Raw genomic sequence first — 24,281 nt, forward strand, 5'->3', positions numbered from 1 at the left:
TGTTGGCAAGTTTTTGGTTGAGAGCGAGATTATCACGAGTTAGTTTTGACCCCGACGGTGGAAGGTTACATTGTGAACTTACGTAAATAAGAATGAACAGTTTACTTTGTAATAAATGTTAAAATTCTTCGTTTTTATTTTTAGTCTTGTGTTTTTTATTGAAATGATTAACTTAAATTATGTATGCAGTATGGAATACATCGATAAAAGTAGGACTAGAAATAGATAGATGGCTTGACAAATTCTTAGCAGCTACGAATATGGTTAGACGTATTATGGTCGGTTTCCCAGCTATATTTAACAATTCGTTAGTGTTTCAGTTCGATACCCTTATAAAATACGTTTCTGAAGTACGTAACTTAAGCTATACTACGAAAAACTTAGGACAACTTAACACGAATGAATTAACTAGCTAAAGGTAAGTTTCACAAATAAGTATTTTTAGGTTTCTTACATACTTTAAACTTATATTTTCAAATTACAAGACAACATTTTCAAACAGCAATATAGTAGAAACAGGCCTACTCATAAATTTAAGGTGAAAATTATAACAGATTTACTGTAACATGCGATGCGGGCATTAATAACAAATTTATATGTCGTTCCGTTGGCGTGTCGTTGCCGTGTCGTTGGCAGTTGGAAAGTTTTTACGAGCACTACTCACATTTCCGTTGACATATCATTAGTGACAATAAATTCATGTGGAATTTTTAAACGCAATTTTTACAAAAATGCAAAAATCATGAGAATGGAATGTGGTTGTAAATTAAAGAAATGTAAAATAACATTTTTAAATGAGTAAATTTCAATCAGTTTTATATGCAGTTCAAATATAACACTAACATTTATATACGTTGAGGTTATCGAAGACATACCCGCGAAAAAATTAACTTTCTTAAACGGTCTAATTCTGAAACGATTCTTACTTCATATGCGCCCCTTACAATTTGTCGGACGTCATTTGGTATTTAGAGTTTAACCGTGGCATTTTCCTTTTATGCTAGATTTCTGAAGTTTCTATTTAACTTATCTTTACTTAGTGTTATGTTAAACTGAATTTTAGAGGAGTGAAACTCAAGTTATGTCTGGGAACTTATTTTAAGAAGTTATCGAACAAGAAACACTAGCAAATGTTTAAAAGTGGCTGGAAAACTGGCCCTAAGACGCTATTACTTTTATATATATTTATTTTATAGTGGTAGTGCCCGCTTTAACATCTAAGCACGAATGGGCCGGCACGCCAGGTGTAATACCACGACCACACAGAAGACAGGCTTGAAATGGAAGCAATTCCGTGTTTCGTCTGATGAGTGTGGTGCCGGAGGCCTAATTTAAGTCCCTTTCTCTTTACCACCCTTTTCTTATAAGGAGAGGTTGGGAAGAGGAAGTGGATTTGACGGTGGAGGAGATGCATAGGAAGTGGGAATATCCTCTTTATGTGCGTCTCCTCCTCCGTCGTATAAGGGTAGGCAACGCATCTGCAATTGCGGATGTCTATGGGCAGCGGTCGCTTCGCCATTTTGGCGGTTTCAGGTGGCCACTTGCTCGTTTGCCACCTTATGTTATAAAAAAAAAAAAAAAAATGTTAGGTTTCTTAAGTTATCGAAACGCATTTCATGAAATTATCGAATCAAAAATTGTATAAAAATAACTGGGAAACTGTCCATAAATGTTTTTTTCAGTATCCTGTCGTAAGTATTAAATTGGTGCATTGTAAAAGAGCATAAAATTATATGTACCTTTTATATTTTTATCGTAGTAATTTATCTTTATAACCTAACATCGTAGTAACATATCGATAGTTCTTAGAACTTGTAAAAATGAACGAGAGGGACGATAAAAATATTTTATAGCTCGAGGACTCTATCGACGTCGTCGTTCTTGTAACAAATGTTACGAGACGTTCTAATGGACGCCTTCAGGGGCTTGAGGAACAGAGAAAAACTTAGAGTCGTATTTCAAATTTTATTTTTGACCATTCTTTTAATGTCATGTTTATAATTGTAATTTTATAGATCTTTGAAACAAAATCTGTTATATTATCCTCTTTCTAGATCTCAAAAGTATTTAACTCTGAAATCGCAACCTTTAACATTCGCAACAAATATAATCTAACAAATTTAAGTCAATCCCTTCAATAGATTTCAATTTTTCTGAGCTTCTGAGAAGATTATCCCAATAATCTTTTTCTTATTTTCCGCTTTCGTAGATGAACACTTGTGACTTTTTTTCAATGTAATAAATCTCTAAGCCGACATATATTATAACAATTTCGTTCAAATTAAATTGATTAAGAGCGCATACATTTGACTAAACTATCGCACAACTGTTTAGTGGCCCTTTGGTTAAATAGAGGTTCGCACAATACTCAATTTAGTTGTGCAACTAAACAATTGACTTGCGAAACAATCGACAATCTCACGATAGATTAATCAAAGAAGTGCGCGTGCTCTAAGTATGAAAAAATCAAAAAACTCAATAAAAACAGCGTAACTGACATATATTCCACTCCGGTGACAGATGACTGATGGACCACTAACAAGTACAAAATTAGTCAGTTTTGTAACATTACAAAGTATTTATCTTAATTAGAGAAATAAGAACGATATACTATCAAAATTAGGAACTATAAATAGCATATAATAATCTTTTAATCTAAAAGATAAGTGAAGAGTGAAGCAAGCTATACTACCCAACATACACAACAGGAGGGTAATCTCAAAATTTTACGGCCGAATACTGAAAAGTCAATTAAAAATGTAACAGTATCGAATGATAAGGCAAGGTTAAACTATAAATTGCTTTCAAATGTTAACTATCAGATTGTAAGCGGCACATACGAAGCGAAGTATTTAAGATTCGTTTCAGAGTTTGGCCGTCAGGTATCTAGATAGGTACAGAGTTAATATCTATGTATTGTCTTGTGTATATTCCGTCTTATTTATTGTTCTCTCATGTATGTAAATGGAAATCTTTATTGTGCTGCGTGAAATATATAAAGAAAAAAACTAGAACACGATCTGGAATCGAATCCCCGTAGTCTAAATCACCCGTGCGGTAACAAATCGACTATCTCTTACAGTACAGTCGCAAACATAAAGTATTAAATAAATTAAATTTATGAAAGCGATAATAAATTTTAATTTAAATAAAATTTCACTTCAAATTTAGATTTTAATAACTCAATAATCATTTCATCAGGTCGAAAAGTATTTAATAAAATACCAAATTAAAAAAAATTAACAAAACAATCAACTACTTACTGATAAAATAAACAATTTATAAACTCTTTATACCCTTTTATGTAACACGTTCGCTTTCAATGAATATGTACTTCATCAATTACACATATTCAAATTCAAAGTACACAAGTTAGCAACTTAGTTCAGCTGTATTGACTAAGTTCATCTACGCGGTTACGGGCCTACATGCTACGTCTACGTGCTACGAGCATTAGCGTATCAAGGTACTTGTGTTCGCGACTGTACCGGGGGAGAAAACCACTCGTGTCAGTCTCACAATAGAGGGTGCGATAACGGAACCATAATTTATCCGCCAACCAATATTAAAGGTGTCTGCCCACTAGTGTAGAGAGAGATTTATCAATGAACGAGAAAGATCTAAGAATCCCTAAGAGAAATACTTTACAATTAAAATTAAAAACATAGATAACGTTATTTATTTGTTCAATTAAAACTGTATTTTACAATATTTGTGAAATGAAATTATTTTAATTGTATTTATATTACTGTAAATTTACTCTAGTATGTCAACACCCTAAGCCTTGCATTTACATAGTACACTCCCCGCGCACCCCGCGCCCCCGAGCCTACTCTCCACCGTCTGATTTATGCCGCGATCCTTCGTCTTGGGATACGATAAGCTTCAAGACATAAGCTTTTGAATATCGACCACAGAATAAATAATTTTCCCAACAATGGATTTAGTTATCTTTTAGTTTTACGATCATTGGTTTCAAGTAATTATTTTTTAAAGTAAATGCAAGGGTGTATTTTAAATCCAATTTGTTTTGGAAAATTTTAACTTATGATTTATTGATATTTTCAAATAGACAAATTGCCTGTCATTTAACAAGGTGTTTACTTAAATTGTTAGTTTTTTAACGCGTTCTTTTATATTCTTGGACCAAACGTCATTTTATTCTTACGGTTATTTGCGGTATAAAAGGGAATAAATTTTATTTTTTCCACCGACTCCTGCGACAGTTTCTCGATGTTTCCGATCTGGAGATTTATTGGATTTCGTAATTCTAACATAATTGGTTAAACGCAAATTGTTCTACTGTTTTAATAATACTTAGAGCGGGCGCACACCTTTGTCTGTCGCACAACAGCTGTGCGATTGTCGATTGTTTCGCCATCAACTATTTAGTTGCACAACTAAAAATCCAGTAGTATTTGCATCTATATATAAGCTTATAAGAATCAAAGCGAAACTAAATAGTTATGCGATAGTTGAGTTTCAGTCGTGCAAGGCTTACCTTGGCGTTATCCCGTCAGAATGCTCCTCGGGGTGTCATCTACATAATGACGCGTCACACAATCTGACAATGTTTGATGACGTAACTTCGCTCACGCAGATGTTACGAATCAAGATCATTATGAATATATCAAATAAGAGGGATTTGTTGAAATAGGTTTATTATTAACGAAATATACAGTATGTTTAGTTTAGAATAAAGTACATATGACGTCATTTTCTTAAATTGAATGGTTTTAGTTATAAAAAAAAGAATGTTTCTTATATTTTTGAATTTTAACATTTTATTTGATTATTTTCAAAGTAGTTATTTTGTTTATTCTTAACAAAATAGTAATAAACATAACATAAGCGAAATAATAAAATGTGTGCTATAAGAAAAGGTTTCGGTCAGTGTTGGTTGAAATAATATATTTTTTCAGTAAAAAATTATCTAAACCCGTGCAAGAAATGCTGATCCGCAGTAATACGCGACAAGTGTGCACATAAATAAAGGAATGTGGCGACGCCCAACTCGAGCGAGGATTTAGCGGCCCCACGAAAATTCTACGTATTTGCTTAAAAACGTGTTCCAACAAAAACGCCACGAACGTAATTCTTAAGGAGATAATCCCCCGTATAAGGCGTCTTGTTTATTTTGTCGGGCCATGAAATGTGAGGAAAGATTTATTATTTTTTTGTCAAGTTTTGTTTTAGTATTTACATTGTTGCGTTGACAACAATTATTAATAGAGATGTTATCTTTTTAGTTTACTTCAAGTTATTGGAATTATTTTGTTTTTTTTTTTGACAAAATACGCTTACTAAAAACTTTAGCGACCTTTTATCATACAATTTGTTTCAGCACTAAATTGTAAAAAATTACAATTTTTCAGTAATCTTAAGTATTTACCAATATTTTTTGTTAAAATGTTTAAAAACAGTAATGAAATTATTTCTCTCTTAATTTTGGCTCTTGTCTCGCTATTTTCATGGCCACATGAAAGAGGTTAATCTTCAGTTAAGCTGTATAAACGTCTTTGCTTGTGGAATCTTTAAAAATTGCTTCCTCAGTAATGAAATAAATGATAAAATAATTTATGACGTTTTTATGACTCTAGTAATGTGCTTAGAATAATTAAAAAGATTATCTTGTTATTTTATAAAGCAAGTTTTTTTTTCTTCAGAATTGAAAAACAAACTGGCTTCGTTCGTATTGATAAACAGGTGTTATTTAAAATACACTCGAGAGCAAAAAAAAATAAGTACAACTTTACAAATGATGTCCAATCTTTTTTAAATTCAGACTGCTAATGTCTGATTATTAATGTGTTATTTTAACTGAATACGAAAACACGAGAATATCAGTTAATTTACTTGGTAAAACTTTTCTAAAGTCTTTGAATACATAACAATAGAATTTCTATAAACTTGGGTAACATCCTAACGTTTGGCCAAAGGTCTCTGTGGAAGCGTTTTATGACGTCATTCCGTGTCCCTATTTTATTGCAAATAGTACACGCATAAAGTAGTCTTACTTTGATGGCAGGGATGATGTACAGCAAATTTGTGATATTGCTGAATATCCTGCTCGAAGGACCAGAAAACTACGACAGTAAACTAAATAAATACAAGTATGAATACAATTACTCACTTACAACTGAATGGACAAATATCCTTGTAGTTAAGAACACGTGCACTTGAATATGTTTCCTGCCATTCTATTTTTATCAATTACGAGCTGTTGCTCGGAACTTTATCCAAGTGAAATTAAAAAGAAAATAAAAATGTACCCTATATTACTCACAGATAAATTACCTTTCTAACGGTGATGACAACCTTGACAATATTGCTTCCTTGATGTTGGCAGCAACTTATGGCCTCTTTCCTACATTAGGGTTTTTATCCAATATATTTTCCCCCTAAGTTTAATGGCGTGAAAACATATAGCCTAAAGCGTGACGTAAGCGTAGGGCTTTTTATTAAAAAAATAACTATTCTACTATTCTACTAATACTAATGAAGTGTGTGTTTACGCTTTATTATAATAGTATAGATAATACTAGACCTTAGTAAAAGTATTTAAAAAATAATATTGATATTCCACTCTCTAAGTTTCACTTTAAAATATTATTCGTGTGTGCATGATTTATTTGCAAATAAGTATACTTTTACTTAGCATTTAAAATGTACAGAACATTTTTAACACTACATTGCAAGTTTAACTTAAAGTGTCCATAAATCCCGCAACATAAACGCCGTCACAATAAAGTTATAAACACACAAGACCTGAAATTAAGCTTTGTTGCAAGTTATATTGTATTCATGTTGCCTATTAATTAGGAATTCCGTCATTTTATAACTTGACTGAGTAAAATTTTAAGTGTTAGTGAATTACGAACTTCTCTTATTCTTGTCTTTATTTTTCGATTGTTTTAAAAGTGTCAAAACCAGATCTTGATAGTGTTAAGTACCTTAAAAAATGTAAGTTTTATATGTCAGAAAAATGTAATTCAATTACAGTTTTCTGTTTAAAAATCTAGTCCGAATTTAAATTGAAAATGTTGACAATCGACCGGTGACATAAACATACACGAAAGGGGTCTGTTTACGACTTACGATAACTCCTATCGTTTAATATCTGAATCATTCATAACCTACAATAAACGAGTGTTTTATGGCAATTTATTTTTGTTCAAACGAAAAATATTAGCTCACATAAAGGTGTGGTCGGTAAATTTATGGTAACCTGAGTTTTCACTTAGCGTCGACTTTAATTAAAGTTTTATGCTTTTAATTATGGGTATTCAGGTAATTTCAGATATGAAAAACGAATAAATTAATTAACTTTTTTAATCTTAATAACATTATAAAAGCAAACGTTTAGATGGCCAGATGTTTGTTAAAATAGTTAAAACGGCTGAACCGATCTCGATGTAATTAGGCATACTTATGTTTTTTTTTTGTAAATTCGCGGAGAAAGTCACAGGCAAAAGCTAGTATGCTTAATAAATAAGTAGTTTAACTAACAGTATGTTCGATTAATTGTTTTGATGTTATTTGGAACAGAAACTTTGCTAAAATAAACATACATTGAAATTGAAATGACTTATGTCTGGTTAAGTTTTCAACATAGGCAGTATTTAAATAACATCTTTTAGTATTCAATTAAGTAAGCAAGATAAACGGCAATGCGGTATAATTTGCTACCACAAAGGTTATATGTAAACGAAGCCTTGATGTCATTAAGTAAATTACATTAATTACAGAGAATTAATCAGATTTTCTCTCGCGACTCATAAACGGAAAACGGGTCTAATATTATCTTAATTATTTACTTAAATAATACATTTAAAATGTTATGTAAATGTTTTATTTAAGTTGTACTTAATTTTGTGTCAATAATTGACATTTTCCCTATGTAAGGTCTGCAAAAAATAACTACTGAAACGAATTTTTAACACATTCAAAGCCCCACTAGTAATATAAAAGACGTGAAAATTTAAATAAATAAATGCATTTCAAAAGAGCCTTGGCTCCTACACTAGATTCTACTGCTGTATTTACCAATCCCTTGCCTCATTTGTGAAAAGTAATCTATACTATTATAATAAAGCGTAAACACACACTTCTTTGTTGCCTAAGATGTCAGCAATTACTCCATATTTTTGAATAATTCTTTTTTTTAATAAAAAGCCCTACACTTACGTCACGCTTTAGGCTATATATTTTAACTTTATTATACTTAGGAGGTAAATATTTTGAATAAAAACCCTAATGTGGGAAAGAGACCATAAGTTGCTGCCAACATCAAGGAAGCAAGGTTGTCATCATGTCATGTCAATTTGACATTTGCAATTAAGAATTTGACAAACGTAAACAATGAAATAAAGTTTTTATAATTTCATGCGGATGAAGCCGCACGAGGACAGCTAGTATTAATATAATTTAACCTTAAGTGTGGTCTTAACATTAACATTACAATGTCGTTTCAGTATCCGGCCATTACCCTCGAAACGGTAACAAGTACTAAAGTTGGCTTCGAGAAATAATTTCATCAATAATCAACATTAATTGAAGTCCTTCGATTGACAAAGTCGTCTAAAAGGCAATTAACATGATTAAATTAGTATTCGATAATTTTTGTTTGATGTTAGCTAAAGTATAATTATTCGATTCTAATTATTTGTATTTTGCTCTTGAGTGTACTTCAAATTGTACATTGAAAAGTTAATTTCTACCCATTATAATGAAATTTTATTTACAATTGTAATAAAATAAAGTTGGAAACTTGTCATAAATACGTTTTGAATACAGTTCTTATAACAATTCTTTACAATATTCGACCAATGGGTAGCGAAATTAATTTTCTGACTTGCCTCGTTAAACGGCTACAGAGACTTTTAAACACAAAATGCCCTTTCATCTTGTAAACCTAACAATCACTTACGAATTACAAAAGGAGCTTTGCAAATATAACATTTCTTTTTGTAATTATTACAAAGTGAATTAATGTAACCTTAAGATATATTTTTAGCCATTATTTTTGATATAATTCAAAACCAACTTTTGCCCAAAAAGCTCTGGACCCGCAGAATGAAGTCATATTTACGCTCCAATGATGCGTGAAATCTCCCAGAGGGCGTTAGGGTCGGTCCACACTGACTGACGTTTATGACTTAACAAATTGTGTGTGAAACGATAATTAGGAATATCAATATTAGGTCTATCCTTAGGTTTTGTTTGGCTTTTTTCTGTATATTTGCTTAAGTAACACACATAATAAAGTTTGTTGAGTTTTATTCCTAGATCACTTTTAATGTATGAACTCTGATTGAAATTTAATATTGATTAATAAACGTAGTTCCTAAAATTTTATATTTATGATGGTTTTATTTTATATTGTGAAATTCAAAATAAAATAAGACATGCCTATGTTACTCACAGAAATTACCTTTGTAACGGTGAAAGAATTTTTAAAATCGGCCCAGTAGTTTTTGAGTTATTACAATGCATACAAAAATCCAAACACTTCTTCTTTATTATATTAGTGTAGAAGTATAGATTACGAATTAGTGTATTAGTTTATTAGTATATACAATTTTTATCATTGTATAAACGCTCCGCTTATAAAATCGCTGTGCGCGCTTGTCTTTGGACATATCATTACAAACACACTGCCCGAGTTTTAGGATTGTTTCCTTGGCCCTTATTTTATCCCAAGTTTGATTATTAAGGCTGACTGCTTGACTTTTTGCTCTCTTTAATCTCCACGTTTTGGTTCTGTCGAGCCTTTAGGACCCTCGTGAAGTGAAATTCTTGTAATTTCCCACACTAAGGATCTGTTTTTTATAATATCCGGGGAAATGTGAGATTCAATTTAACGGGTCATGACATACATTTTCAACGATCTACATGTATCTTTATTAAGACTTGTATAAAGGGTATTAAGGTTGATTTTGCAACTATCTTTTTACATATACTAATACTTTGTTTTGACTCCGTCTCCGTCCACTTGGAATTAACAAAAACAAAAGAAAGTATCCTGTGTTCTTCTATATATATAGTAGTAAGATTTGTAAGAAACAATTTGATACTTTCTTGCGGTATACTTGAGCAAAAAGGTAAAAGATTTATTTTGTTTACTTAAAAACTGCACGTTTTAAGTTCTGTATTTTATAATCTCAAGTCAGATTTATGTAAAAAAAAGTATCTTCAACTGCAGAGCTTTCTAAGTTAATAATTCTCAGTGAGTAAACATCAGTCTAGACTAGAAAAGTGGTTAACGTTGAATCTCCTGCACCAGTTAAACATTATTTAACCGAAATCCGTAGCGCGTTAACTAATTTGCGGTTCCATCGCGAAGACATCGAATTAACTTCACGGTGTTAACCGATACTCTGCCAGTTTATTTTTTGAATTACAATAAATAAACCATTTTTGTGATATTAGCTTTTGCCTGCGATTCCCTCCGTTTGTAACCTAAACGGCTGAACGTATCTCGATGAAATTTGTTATAGATGTAGAGGATAGTGTGGAAGAACACATAAGCTACTCCCTTTTGTTTTTTCACACCCAAACGGAGTCGCGGGCGAAAGCTAATTTATAATATTACTAAGAGTAAGATATATTAAAAGTTCATGTGACACGTATAATATAAAAGCTATAGGAAATAGGATGTTTAACGACGAACTTCATTTACCGCTGAGGATTTTTTACGGACCTCTTTATTGTTCCGCACCGAGTTTTGATGCTTCATTCCTCAATCACACCGTATTGTAATTAAAGTTTTATATACTGATATTATAAAGATTGTATTTTTTTTTATATAATATAAGGTGTATATAATATAAGGCAAACGAATAAGCGGCCGCCTGAATCCACCGAAATGGAAAGCGACCGCTGCCCATAGACATCCGCAATTGCAGATGCGTTGCCTATCTTTCATTGACGAAGAAGAAGACGTACATAAAGAGGACATTTTCACTTCCTATGCCTCACCTCCTCCGTCAACTCCACTTTTACTTCCCATCATTTCCTCTTAAGAAAAGGTTGGAAAGGGAAAGTTAGGCCTCCGGCACCACACTCATCAGGCGAAACGCGGAATTGCTTCCACTTCACGCCTGTTTTCTGTGTGGTCGTGGTATTACACTGGGCGAGCCGGCCCCTTCGTGCGAAGATGTTAAAGCGGGCTCTACCACTGTAAATATTCTTGTATGTATTGAAATAATTCAAAGACTACTGGGCTTTTTTAAAAAAATCTTTCACAATTAGAAATCTACATTATCCCAGAGTAACATGAGCTATATTTTTTACTTTTTTTTAATTTCTCCGGGTGAAGTCGCGAGCAACAAATAGTATTTAACAAAATAATAAAAAACAAAGCTTACTTTGAGTTATATCTGAAAAAACGCTATGAATATATCGTTTTTCTGTTTTTTTTTTTATGAGAGTTATGTATTTATTATATTATGTTTTCATACTTGTTTTGGCAGTGGAAACTAAAGAATATAAAAGAAACGACGTTCAGTTATATTTCAGACTAATGTAATAAAACATGTTTTATTACTTTCTGTGTTTAAAATAATTCCAACTATACTAAAAATACATGAAAAATAAATATTGTAATATTTGATATTTTTCGCGCGTTATTTAAAATGTTCGTTACGGTGTGATAGGAAGTTTGTTTACGAGGCCGGGTAGTTTTTGCAGGGACTTTATTGTGAGCCAGTTTTAATAGTCCCGTACGTAGCGATCATTAAACGAACTACTTTAGTACTTCTAAATAGCTCTATGAATTCTAGACTTAAAACTATCGAAGTATAGTGTTTATTTTTATGAATACCTATGGTCTAGGTAAACGTGTTTAGTGTAAGTTTCCACTGTGCGAATACTTGTATAAAAACATATTTGAATTATAAAACAAGCTGTTAATGAAAAGTAAACACGAAAAACAGTGAGCTTGTAAGACGAGATAATGCAAACAAGTTAAGAGAGACATAAGCACACACGTTCTTATGTTTGAAGAACTCTCCAATTTAGTCGAGTTATACTGACTATGCCATAACGAAATTATGTTATTTAATTAGTTCGCACAGAAATTATGGAATTGTCTGCGGTATTCCCATATCAGTACTACTCAGGTTTCTTCAATAAACGAGCCTACCATTTCCTTTAAGGTCTCTGTAGTTAATTCCTCTGGTATTGCGGATGTCGACAAACCTCGTTGATCAACTCGGTATTTCGACTCGTTTGCCCTTTATCTTACAAAAAGTTATTATTGTCGCATTATCTCCCATACTCAGAGTACGCAAATTGTTACTTTATCAGTCCTTTAGTGGAGACGTACAGCTGCTATTCACATTGGTTTATTGGTTAGTAACATTAGATTTAATAAAAAAATTTCACCACTTAGTGAAGATTTATTTGCAGTTAATATATATTAAGGGGTACTTAAGAATTCCGAGAGACGTATACAAGCGACTGAACTAGTTACCTTTAAATTACAATTATTATATTCTTTTTCTATGAACAAGATAATTGTTAGTAGTAGTCTATCTACGCCCTTATTTTATTTACTAGAAAACCGCTTTAAATGTAAGAGGCATCGTGTTAGTTAGACAACAATACTGCAGGTAACATAAATAATTTCTTTGTTGTTCACAAGTTACTCCGTTACACGTAACTAAGGGGCCCGAGACAAGCCCCAAGGCTAGCTGTTTTGTATTAAAACTGACAAGACCGAAATGTACAAATCTTTGTTAGGTTCCGTAGATGTTATTTCAAATGGAAGACATATCAGCGATTTAAAACTATACGATAGATACCTCTTACATTTAGTATTTTTAGGCATGTTTTGCGTAATTTTTTAATTTTAATAAGATATTCCAAATAAAACCTGTCAGCCTTCAATGTCGCTTAATCATTACTTAAACAAAAAAAGAATATATATTAATCTGAATCTCTAAAAGTATTCCTTAAATGATTCTAAGTGCGGCAGTTGGATTTTTTTTTTCAATCAAATAAATAAATTTTCGTATACGGAACCCTAAATCGTTAGACGGCACAGTTCAACCCAGTAACCGCCATCTCTATCTAGGACAAGCCTCGTTGTTCTGTTGTTTTGTTTTCTTACAGACCAAAGTTTCTGCTCCGATGTCATTTTTTTCTTCTGACTTAAGTTTGATAAGATGAACGATTAGACTTCATATTTATTAGGTTTCGCGACGTTTTAGTAACAGAGCCCTATTTTAATGGAACTTTTCATATAGATTTATCAATTAGTAAATAAACAAAATAAACAAGTTTCTATAATCTTTAGAGTCGATTTATTAAGCGATAGGCGCTTTAATATCTACCTATACAAGCGACTTTTGTCAACCTGCCCTTGTTTAAGTGTAGCTATAGTATGTACTTTCATACATCAGCATATCTTTTACAGAATCCATCCTTATTTTCTGCTGTTTCTTGGCCTTTATATCCATATTCAGTCTTAATACTTTCTTGTTTTAAAATACATCTCTTAGCGTGATTCTTTAAAAGCCTAACATAAAAGAAATTGAATGAATTATTAAGAAAGCTTTGATCTCTATTTAAAAGTATAATATGAAACTCTAGTTGGACATTTCGAAATTGAAATGTAATGTAGAGAATTGTAAGTAATTTAGTATTTTCTTTCTCTGTTGCAAGCTGCCGCATAGAGAAAACGTCCGCAGTGTGAAACAAAAAGAAACCCCAGCACTATTTGCTGGGACATTCAATAATTAAAAATTGCGAAGTGAATTGTTTGGATCGACTTCGAAAAATTAATAGATGCTTACAGGAAATGCAGTTTTTATTTCACCCATTTTTAATGTTTCTTTTTTTATTTGCGAACAAGATTAATTACTACGTACGAATACGATGGAAATTAATTTCTTTACGTAATATTGAAGCTTTGGTAACCTTTTATTCCCTGAGGTGAATTGTGACAAACAATTTGAGATGTCAGAAACAGCGTCCGGGAATCGTAATTTCAATAACGCTGTATAAACTAGCTGCCGGTTGAAGATTCGTATTTGATATAAGATTTTATACTAGTCAATATAGGAATATTACGTAAGGCTAGTTTTCTATAGAAACTTTTTCATTAGAAAAAGATCATAATGTAACTAAACTAATCTAAATTAAGTTTTTCTTTTTAATTGCAATTTCGTATTTTGTATTATGTATTTTATTGTGCTGTTTAACATTCTGTTCTATTATTCATTCGCGCATTAATATTTTTTACAATATTTCTATCAATAAGGACCTATCATTGGCTCTACAATTTAATTACCAATGCTTTATAATAAATATCTGTTGTTTTCCTTGAAAATAAATAAAAAGATGAAGGTCGTTTTAATGTTTCCACATTTGCATACAAGCCACTGGCACGTGTCAAATACACGCATTTGTTCACTGGCATGCCAGAACCTGTCGTTTAAGTAGTTAGATCGCTATTTGATTTTGTTAGATATGTTGTTTGAGGGTTTGAGAGATTGAGGTCATATCATCAAGTCATCATCTTTCTCCTTATCCTACTCCCGTAGCGGCGCAACAGACTTTTGTCCTGCGCATAACTCTACCATACGTCATCACAATGATCACTCCCTTCTTGATCATGTCACCTTTCAAACAATCCATCAATCTCTTTCTAGGTCTACGTCTACCGGTGTACCTCCACACTCATAACTAGCGTTCTCCTTATAACATTCGATTCATCTCTCCTCATAACACGCCCATACCATGCCAACCTTTTATTTCTTACCTTCTCCACCACTGGGGCTACTCTCAAACTTCCTCTAATATACTCATTTCGTATCTTACCGGCATATCATCAACTGTATAATATTACTAGCATGTTTACCGCCTTTATTCTCAACATAGTTAAAATAAATTAGTACCAACTTTTTACCAAAGAAAAGGCCTATGAATGGCACATCGCCAAGTCGCACATTACATTACGGCCGCACAAACAAACAGCAAACGTATTTATAATTGCGTCTAAAACAAATTTCCTCATTAAAACCGCAAACCTTTGCCAAAGCAATTAACAAAACTGAATGTTATTCAGCCAACAAAACGGCCAAACAGCGGCAGCGGCCGTGTTAAATCAAAACAAAGGACTTTTCTTATTTACGTCGTGAAATTGGTAATGAGATTGGAGTGAGCTTGCACTATTCTACTACCCTAAAGTGTTAAGGCTGCCTACACACTAGACTGAATTCGTTTTACTGCTTCAGTTTAACTGTCCTCATAAAACACAAAGTATAATGTACCTGTACTATTATTTTATCTCTATATTTTTAACTAGTGATCCGTCCCAGCTTACCTTGGTTTACCTGCCTTATTAAATACCTATAATCGTCTCATATGTTTTATTGTCTCTGTCATATTACGTTTCCCGTTATTGTAGAATACAGCCAAAGTCTCATTATTTTATGTATTGAAATAAATCAATAACTACTTGGCCTATTTTAAACATTCTTTCACCGTTACAAATGTAATTTATCTGTGAGTAATATAGAGTTTTTTAGCAACAGCTAGCAAAAAATGTAGTCTATTTTATTCAGCGATAACGTAGCTCTCTAATGGTAAAAAAGTTTTCGAAATATATTCAATAGTTTTTGAGTTATTTCAATACATACAAAAATACAAATGTTTCCCATATAATATCAGTATAGAGTGTAAAAGACACTTTGTACTTTAAGTTCCTTGCTAGAAAAGAAAATATCCACCTGTGCCCAACATAGACTGGGATAAAAACAATCAGAAAGACGTATACTTGTGGGTTTATATTTTTAAATAGTAAATACTCAGACGCGAACGAATCCCGATAACATTAATCTGCGTCCTTCGTGAACGTAGCGAGGTGGCTCAGTTGCCAGTGAGTAATTAAGCTCTCAGCAGATTGATAGGTCTATGCGTTTGGCGTTAGTTTTAATTGGCTATTGTTCCGGACGAAATAAGTTCACAATTTGTGCATTTTGCCGCACGAATTGTGAAAAAGGTGCAGTTCTATATACTTCGAGTTCTGAAACAAAACTACTTGTTTTATTACGACTTGTTAAATTGGTTCTTGATTTTTTAATATCTTGAAGTGATGAGTGACTGAAATTCTACGAAATTCATGTTGTAATAGTTTATATTATGTTGTAGTTTTTGTCCTTGATTAAAAACTTTGTATGTTTTTTCAGCAAGTATTTTGAGTCCAATTGTTGCCAATACATGACTAATGGCCGGTTACCCATATACTTTTAATCATTCTTCTGTATTATTGGTTCGATAAATTCAAAGAATGCGTTTCCGAACTACGTAACGTGAGCTTTACTCCATTGAAACTCATTTTAACCTGACACCATTGAATCATTAGGTAATGATAAAATACATAGAAACTTCAGAAACTCAGCATAAATGATTTAATATTTCGTTTGACATTATTACAAACTAAACATTATAAGGCTAACACTTATGTCAATTTTTTTCGTTGATGGCACCGACTAGTTTAGGATCCATAAAGTGTCCATCACTGGGCGTTAATTGGCTTTCGTCTAATAAATATCCAGTTATTAGTAAATTTTTACGTTGTAAGCGGTTCTAACAATCGTTACAGTTTTTCAGGATAGATTTATAATGTTATCTTTGTCCACAGAATGTCAATATCCCACGAGCCGAATGCGACCTTCGCGGAGCTGGTGATCACCAACGTCAAACCTGATGATGAGGGAGTCTACCGCTGCGAGATCACATACCTGCAGGTGGGAGAGGACTGCAACACCGTGCAAGTCACCGACTTTCATACATACAGTAAGTGTTATCCGACTCAAAGGACCATATACCTAAATACACTATCCCGTTTAAAAACACCAGTTACATAAAAGGTGTCAATGTTCTTAGGGCTTATACAACGTTACATTTAACAGCCTATCCGTAAAAGGTATCTATAAAAATACTTTATACGTCCATGAAAAATGAGCTGATTTTATTCTCGCCTAAAATATTTCAACGGCCACATAAAAACAGTCGCAAAAACAAAATACTTGAGGCGAGTACATTAGTCGTATTGTTGGAGACATTAACAATTTATGGTCATTTCACACGAGGACAGAACACTAGTAAAGAGCCGTAGACTTGCAGTACAATTCGACCGATTACTTTCAAAACAGTTGGGTCGGCGTATGCGTTATTTTGCTACTCTGTTACTTACATTGCTACTCTGTTCTACCCTCGTGTGAAATAACCATTACTGCGCACCTGCTCAAATTCTATAGCGGTAAATCTACTTTGATTTAACGACACGAGCGTCGGGAGTTTTCCTTGTAAAAACTGTACCAAATTACTATACTTTGGAAATTTGACAGCTTGTCTCCTGTGTGTCGTAAACGATGATTTAGAGACTGATGCAGGGTAATCATTTAAAATGTTACCTTAGAGCGCGCACACCTTTGACTAAAATATCGCACAACTGTTCAGTCTTGCATTGATTCTTATGAGGTTATATGTAGGGGCGCACACTACACGATTTTTAGCTGTGCAACTAAACAGATGCCGGCTGCGAAACAATCGACAATCGCACAACAATTGTGCGGTAGTTTAGTCAAAAGAGTGCGCCCACTCTTATAGTATATCTCGCTTTTGTCTGCGATTTCATACGCACGGAATTTAAAAAAAAACTTAATACTTATGTATTCTTCCGGACTATGCCCCTTCATTGGTAAAGAAGATCGTGGGATCCTTTAAACCATTCTGGGATTTTAAAATTCAGCCATCTAAATAATATTAGTAAGAATATTCATCTCTTGCCTACAAATCATATTAAAAACTGGTAAAAAAGCCATTAAAATCTAGGCCTGAACATGAAAATACAGTCTTCTTTTGTACTAAAACTTAATAAAATAAATCCTAGACGTACTTCGTAAATCGTATCGAGTTCCACCAAATCCCGAAACATCCGTATATAAAAAGGGACTAACAAGTTAATCCATAAATTAATTAAGTATCGGGCACATCACTATTTCCTTTCCAAGGCAAGCCGTTTTGTTCGCGAGGATATTGCCTCGACTTGCCTCAGGCGATACAAGCCAACTTCATCCCTTTCACACTTGTATACTTTTGTATATAAAAGTGTATACGTGAAAAAGAAGTATACACATCGAGGGATATTTTATTTGAAACGTATATTTTGGGGTTGAGGATTATTGTATTGGTCGATTGCTTCTGTTTTTTTATTGAGTATAGATTATTCAGGAAATGTATAGTTTGTAAATGAGAACATATTTTCTAGGTTTTTTTAGACTCGTTACTTGCTGGCAAAGCTACAATTAAATATGTAATTCCCATCTGAGGCGGAATCACGTATTGTGTTCAATGTGAGGATGACATTAACGTCATCTGTCGGCGACATTTGCAACATATTGTTTTTATAATTTCCATTTTACCGAAGACATTTTAATGACGACCACAATGATACAGCGAGTATAGTCCCAGGTTCAAATATTATATAAAAAGTACGGGAATACACATGTCAGCTGTACATTTGTATGCTAGCAACTGTCATGTGCCTACTAACTAGGTGACAATAGCTAGCACGATGATGTAACATACATGCCAGTTACTACGTTTTTTACTGACATGGGTCTTATCAACAGTGATTAAAAAAAATAGCAATATTTTTGAACGTTTTGATTAATTACTTATTTTTGGATTTTACTTTTAGATGTTTTTTTATTAAATTTTTATAGAGTCAAGAAAGTTATTCTTTGTTAGAAGCAAATGTAAGAACAATATTTGATGAATAAATTGCTCTTGGGAATAGAACCCAATGTGCGCTTGGCAAAGTTGCTTTGTAACCTTAACACTTCGTTGCTCTGACAAAATAAAATACAAATTGAATACAATAAACAGGACCCCAATCGGGTCCCCTTTTAAGCTTGAATTTAATATTAATTAACACTAAGTGCTGTTGGGCGAGCGATTTTAAAGATTGAAAAGTACCCCGCGGGGTCTCTGCGACCCGTCTTGGTTTAATAAAGATAATGTCCCCGCCAGCGATTCAAGGGTTAAGGGGAAATTTTCACATTTATATGTAAATTTACTAAAACACTCAATCCGGGGTCAATCAAGTGACGAATAGATGCCGAGATATTTTCAGAGTGATTTTAATATTGTTAAAACGATGTTTACAAGATTAAATGGGTTTACAAAATGAATTAGAACCATGATATCGAACGATGCAAAGTTGATTAACGTTGTCTTACAAAATAGAGCAAAGATGAAAGCGCAAGAACTTAAGCAAATTGATATTTTCTTTAAGTAAACGGACAAGAAGAGCTTCATGTAATTACTTGCTGTTGACCGCAAATTAAAAACAAAAGTAAGTAATCTATGTGTTCTTCCAGACTATAAACTACATTTGTATATTCCAAATTTCATCAAAATCCATACAGCAGCTTAGACTACAACTCTAACAAACATCCATCCATCTAAACTTTCGCGTTCATAATATTAGAAAGATTAGTAAGAAGTTAGGTACTTTGTAGAATCGATAGTAATATAGTGATGCTATTGGAACATACAGTACCAGTTTTAGCGCTATCGCCTTGAGCTAGATTTCTATGCTGCCCCCTTATTTACCATGTTATTAAGGGGGGAGATAATAGACTTATTTGATAGCCTTATATAATAGATAATATATGAGAGAATGTATTCGCACATTCACAGATTTTACCGTCTCTTACTGTACAGAGCCCTAGATGGTTGCCCAACCAGGCTCTACCCTAGCACTGGGATAATAAGTTTAGGGACGTCCTCAATTGTTTTTTCTCCTAATATACTCGTAAATAAAAGCTATTTCTAATTAGGCACATTTAAAGGAATGATTAGTGTACCTTGGCAGTTCGCCATATACTGGGGCAATTATTATGCCCGCGGTAATATTTACGTACGTGCTATTTGAAATCCGTTGTGGTTTGCCGCTCGTTGACAGCTAACGTGCGGTCAGGGCCCCGCTCTGGGGAAACTGGGATTGACACAAATTGAACATGGTAGATTTCACCTTTGCTAAATTGTATTAAACGCTACTAAATTAAAGTTATCTTAACTTCCTTTTTGTGTAGATATAACAATATTGAAAAATTTCCACTGGCGCGGTACAAAGGGCAAGTCGCTCGGCAAACCGCTTAGTGGAAATGATAACTAAGAATTGAAAGGTTAAGATCTCATGTATTTGGTACTCGAAGAGTTGTCAATGTAATATAAATACAGATGTCTAATTTTAGTCTTTCTTCCCTTTCTATCTTTTAAGTACAAGGCAATGATGGCAAGAGGCAGTAGATTTAGCAAGGGAAGGGACGCATTGGTCGGGAAAATGTTATCTTCTATTGACTTAAGGGTGGGAGCAGTTATTTTGGTGAATTCGGTGACTTCTTGCTCGTTTGTCTTATGCTGTAAAAACACAAACACCCTAAACAATATTATCCATAAATTGTATATATTTCTAATGTAAAATCAAAACCATATAAGATATCAAATTCCACTTCTAAGTCCGGAAAGCTAATTAAAACAAAGATTACAATCATAACAGATATACCCTTATATCTAATTGACTTGGATCCGGATAGTTTTAGGGAGTTTTTTTTTTTTTTTTGACTGATTTGTCACTGTTTGCCTTGAAGAGGCATTTACAGATTCACCGGGCTTGAGGTGGCCCAGCGCGGATGGCGCTTAGCCTAAACCTCTTTTAAGAGTAACTAGGCTCGAGGGCTCCCTCAGGAGCCTCGGCTCGGGCCGTTACTTCGTTATTTTTACCGGATTGGGAGGCCACCGAGCTCTTAGATCGCTTCGGTGGTCGCTCCATGGAGTGACTTAGCACAAGGGTCCCCGAGAGGGGACCTCGGCTTGGGCTGTCACTCAATACGCGTTTTTTAGGGAGGACTACCCTAGAGGTTATATGGGGATGGTTTCCCTCCCCCTCCCGAGACGGGTTGCATAATCGAATGTAATTAACAATGCTATGTAATGGTAGTATTAATTAATTAGATTGTTTGTATTGCCGTTTACAGGGTCAACTGTAGTTAAGAGCAATTGATATTGTGTTTAGTTTGCCTATTATGAACCATTTGAAATCAAATACTGGGTAAAGTACTCAACGACTAAACTAAGCTCGTAGTATAATTTGAAACGATAATTCCTATTAAAATATCTAAGATAGATTACGGATATATAAAAGGATTTATAGAAGATTTTTTATGTTATTTCAATCTATTTTATTGCATAATAGACTTATATACCTTGAAAAAAAAAATCATCTGTATCTTCTATACATATAATAAAATTAGAGTGTCTCTTTGTAATATCAAAAAACAAAATCCAGATTTCGGAAAGATGTATTTGCGTTGCTGATAACGAAAATCGCATTTAATTTTTTCTGTCTGTCTGTACGCATACCACATTTGATGAAGGACCGAACATAGACGGGCAAATTATAAACTACTTTTTTATTTTAATATTGCGTGGACGAAGTCGCGGGCAACAGCTAGTATTAAAATAAAGTTTTTCTTCTAGCGATTGAAAAAAAAATTAATTAAGTACTCAATTAAATTCAATTTTGTGCGTTTTTTTATGTTTTATGTTTAAATGAAGGTTCGACGTTTTACTTTATCTTTTTGGGACACTGTTTTAAACAGACAAATACAAGCCGATGTAAAAAAGTGGTGTAAGCGGGAAGGAAACGTCACACAATTCACGCGGTTCTGAAAAATGCAGTTTTATACAGGCGATTTATTCGGGTAGCGCGATGTACATTGCCGGCTGGGTACGCTGCGGAAGCGACGAGACCGGAAGTGAGCGTACAATACACATGATGCATTGTATTTCGCGCGATAACGCTAAAGTGATGTAGTAGGGGAAACGGCTTGTTTGATTAAAGTACTAATAAAGTGTACTGTCGAAGCTGAAATTTATCGTTGTCTCGTTTCTTCTTTAAGGATAAAAAGAGATAACAACAGAACTTTTACTAAATTCATTGTAACTTTTTTATTAACGAGCTAAGACTTTATAATATTACATCAGTGTTTGTTGCACCTTCTCGATGGCAGTATACCAACTTAATAGCTCTCACATCCTTTCAAAGTTTAAGTTACGTATAAAACATTCAACTTAAATAGAAGCATATCAAAAGTTTCTTCAAAGAGGGTTAAATTATAGAGGTCCTTTTCTTGGCAAAATGTTTCGGAACCGGGAAAGGAAAAATATTTTCGCATCTTGACTGGAAACTTTTACCTTTTTTAATTTAGAAACGCGAAAACTTTTCGCTAGGAGTTAATTTAAAAAGTAAGGTTTTGCTAACGCAAGAGGAATCTTTAGATAACTTTTATTTCTATAAAACTATACATATGTAATATAATTTTAACTTAATAAGGTAACAGTTAATTCAAAAAACTGCCTATTAAAAAGATAACCAAAAATTTCAAATGAATTTAAATCCGTAATACTGTTTATTTAAAGCCGAAAAGGCGTACAAAAATCGGTAATTTCACACTCCTAACTTGATTATACTTTAAGTAGTTTTTAGTTAAAACGTAAACTGAAAACTTAAAAAGCCATCGAAAAAGCTTTCTTACATGGTTAAGAAAATAAACAATACTTTATATCAATAGTTATCACACTTTAAAAGTTCTTTACCTTTCGATTATGAACTATCTCCGCAATAATTTGCTCTTTGACATTTTATTGAAGGGAACACACAATGTATGCTTGTGTGTGACGGGACAATATCCGGCCGGCCAAGGCGCTACGGCCGCATTGACCGCAGCCGGGAATTTCACGACGCATTACCTGAGAATAGTGATGTTCTGAGTTTGTTATCGATACTATGTACAATGCGTTAAGCCAGCGATATTAGACTAGCGCATAGCCTCTCATATATATAAGTTTAGGATAACTATATTTGATGTTTCCTAGCTCTGTAATCTATGTATGTACTCTTTAATCTATGTGTCGATACAATAGGTTTCAAACATTTAATGATTCGAAATGAGGACTAAGTTCAATTTGTTATCGTATTGATGTGTGTTCACTTTAATTGTCTATCGATATACAAGTATGTATGTCACATCACTATAGAGCGGAGAATGTCTTTATGCGCTCATTTCACGTGACATTACGCAAGCTGACCTACACACTGACACGGGCAATGGCGTATGGCCTAGAGTTTACTTGTGTAACATAGTTTTCAAATAGAATACTATTATGTACTAAATAGGAACAAACATAAAAAGTAACAGACAGAAATCTTATGATCATATATTAAAAATAACAAAAGAAAGATCATTGATTAAAATTTAATAATAAAAACAATAGAAAAGTGGTCTATAAAATTTATTTACTTACGATAATTTTACGTGATGACGACACACTTAAGTCGATCTTGTTCAATCGGTTGTTCCATTCTCTTGTATCTTAGACGGGATATTATGCTTTTTACATTACGTCTTGTTTTAGTCAGTCTTGTTCAATAAAACGCTTCCGCTTATCACTCACACCAGCACCAAACACAAAATGATGGTGACGATTACGTCTACAAAATGGGCAGATTTTTGCCCCTCCTTTCCTCCCACATTGCCAACTGATGTCCGTACATTTAAACTGAGAACTCGACGTATATCTCACAATAAACGTTTTAGAACTTTGTTTTAAAAAAACAACTTTCAACATTGCTTTAATTCCTTGTCGGAAAAGGTTCCATACTAAATACTTTTTTCTTTACCTGTTTATTTGAATAAAATTTATATAAACATCTAAAATGTAGTAAAAGAAACTGATTAACAGAATTACTAGAAATATTGTCATAAAACTAACCGTGAATTTCATACGCACGACAAAAACATTCAGTCAGTCAAAGTTACAGTAGCATTTTACTTAATTAATTTACGTTAACATTTTTTTAACATAAAACTTTAGTTAAATGAAATCGTGAAGAAAAAAACAGAGGAATAACACACAGCTTTGTTAGAACAACATTTGACTATGTAAATATCAAATACATTATTTATAAGAGAAACAACGGAGTTCAATTAATTCAAAGCAATCACAATTTAATTATAAAATTATACCCTTTGGCGGCAGAGACGATCAGAAATGTGAATAAAATTGATTTCCATTAATACTAGTAGATTTTTAATCAAAATCTTTGAACCAATATTTAAAAAAGAGAAATTAATAATCATAAAAAAATGAGAAAAGCAAAGAAACCTAAATTATAAGAATTGACAGCTAATAATGAT

At 33.1% G+C, this 24,281-nt stretch overlaps 1 protein-coding gene across 7 annotated transcripts in view; it reads left to right on the forward strand.

Annotated features, from left to right (window-relative positions):
- Positions 1-24,281, forward strand: part of LOC106108902 (hemicentin-1) — a 329,995-nt gene that overhangs the window by 203,037 nt on the left and 102,677 nt on the right. For all 7 annotated transcript variants that reach the window (XM_013290240.1, XM_013290235.1, XM_013290234.1 and 4 more), the window contains exon 4: positions 16,652-16,806. In XM_013290240.1, the coding sequence (XP_013145694.1) occupies positions 16,652-16,806 (155 nt within the window). The remainder of the gene's footprint in view (positions 1-16,651; positions 16,807-24,281) is intronic.

The sequence above is a fragment of the Papilio polytes genome, unplaced genomic scaffold, assembly GCF_000836215.1.
Source record: "Papilio polytes unplaced genomic scaffold, Ppol_1.0 DF821400.1, whole genome shotgun sequence".
Taxonomy (NCBI): Eukaryota; Metazoa; Arthropoda; class Insecta; order Lepidoptera; family Papilionidae; genus Papilio; species Papilio polytes.